The sequence below is a fragment of the Diaphorina citri genome, unplaced genomic scaffold (genome assembly GCF_000475195.1).
Source record: "Diaphorina citri unplaced genomic scaffold, Diaci psyllid genome assembly version 1.1 scaffold56, whole genome shotgun sequence".
Taxonomy (NCBI): domain Eukaryota; kingdom Metazoa; phylum Arthropoda; class Insecta; order Hemiptera; family Psyllidae; genus Diaphorina; species Diaphorina citri.
The window spans coordinates 1-552 of NW_007377493.1; the positions used below are offsets into that span (position 1 = coordinate 1).

Here is a 552-nt window from a genome sequence, read left to right on the forward strand (position 1 = left end):
AAGTCCAGGTTCTCCAGGACAACCCGGCAAACCCGGCTATCCAGGATCTACTCCAGCATTCCCAGGCTACCCACAATCCCCTAGGCCTTACCCAGGAAGCCCAGGATCTCCTGGTTCTCCAGGAAGTCCAGGTGCTCCAGGACAACCCGGCAAACCTGGATATCCAGGATCATCTTTCCCAGGCTACCCACAATCTCCTAGTCCTTATCCAGGAAGCCCAGGATCTCCTGGTTCTCCAGGAAGTCCAGGTTCTCCAGGACAACCCGGCAAACCCGGCTATCCAGGATCTACTCCAGCATTCCCAGGCTACCCACAATCTCCTAGTCCTTACCCAGGAAGCCCAGGATCTCCTGGTTCTCCAGGAAGTCCAGGTGCCCCAGGACAACCCGGCAAACCATTAAGGAGTACCTAAACAGGAACCAAACAAGGACCCCGTGAGTCCTAGTAAGGACCTAACTTAGAGATACTCTAGAGACAACGAAAGAGACCCATTAACACTATTCACTCTACACACATAAGAGACACAATAATACTACATAGGACCTATAGGGT

General features: G+C 52.5%; 1 protein-coding gene across 1 annotated transcript in view; it reads left to right on the forward strand.

Moving 5' to 3' along the window:
* Positions 1 to 4: 4 nt before the first annotated feature.
* LOC103517630 (collagen alpha-5(IV) chain-like) overlaps positions 5 to 552 on the forward strand; it is a gene marked incomplete at its 5' end in the record, with an annotated part of 11,721 nt that continues 11,173 nt past the window's right edge. Inside the window, one exon of the mRNA XM_026829420.1 lies at positions 5 to 389. Within this exon, the coding sequence (XP_026685221.1) occupies positions 5 to 389 (385 nt within the window). The remainder of the gene's footprint in view (positions 390 to 552) is intronic.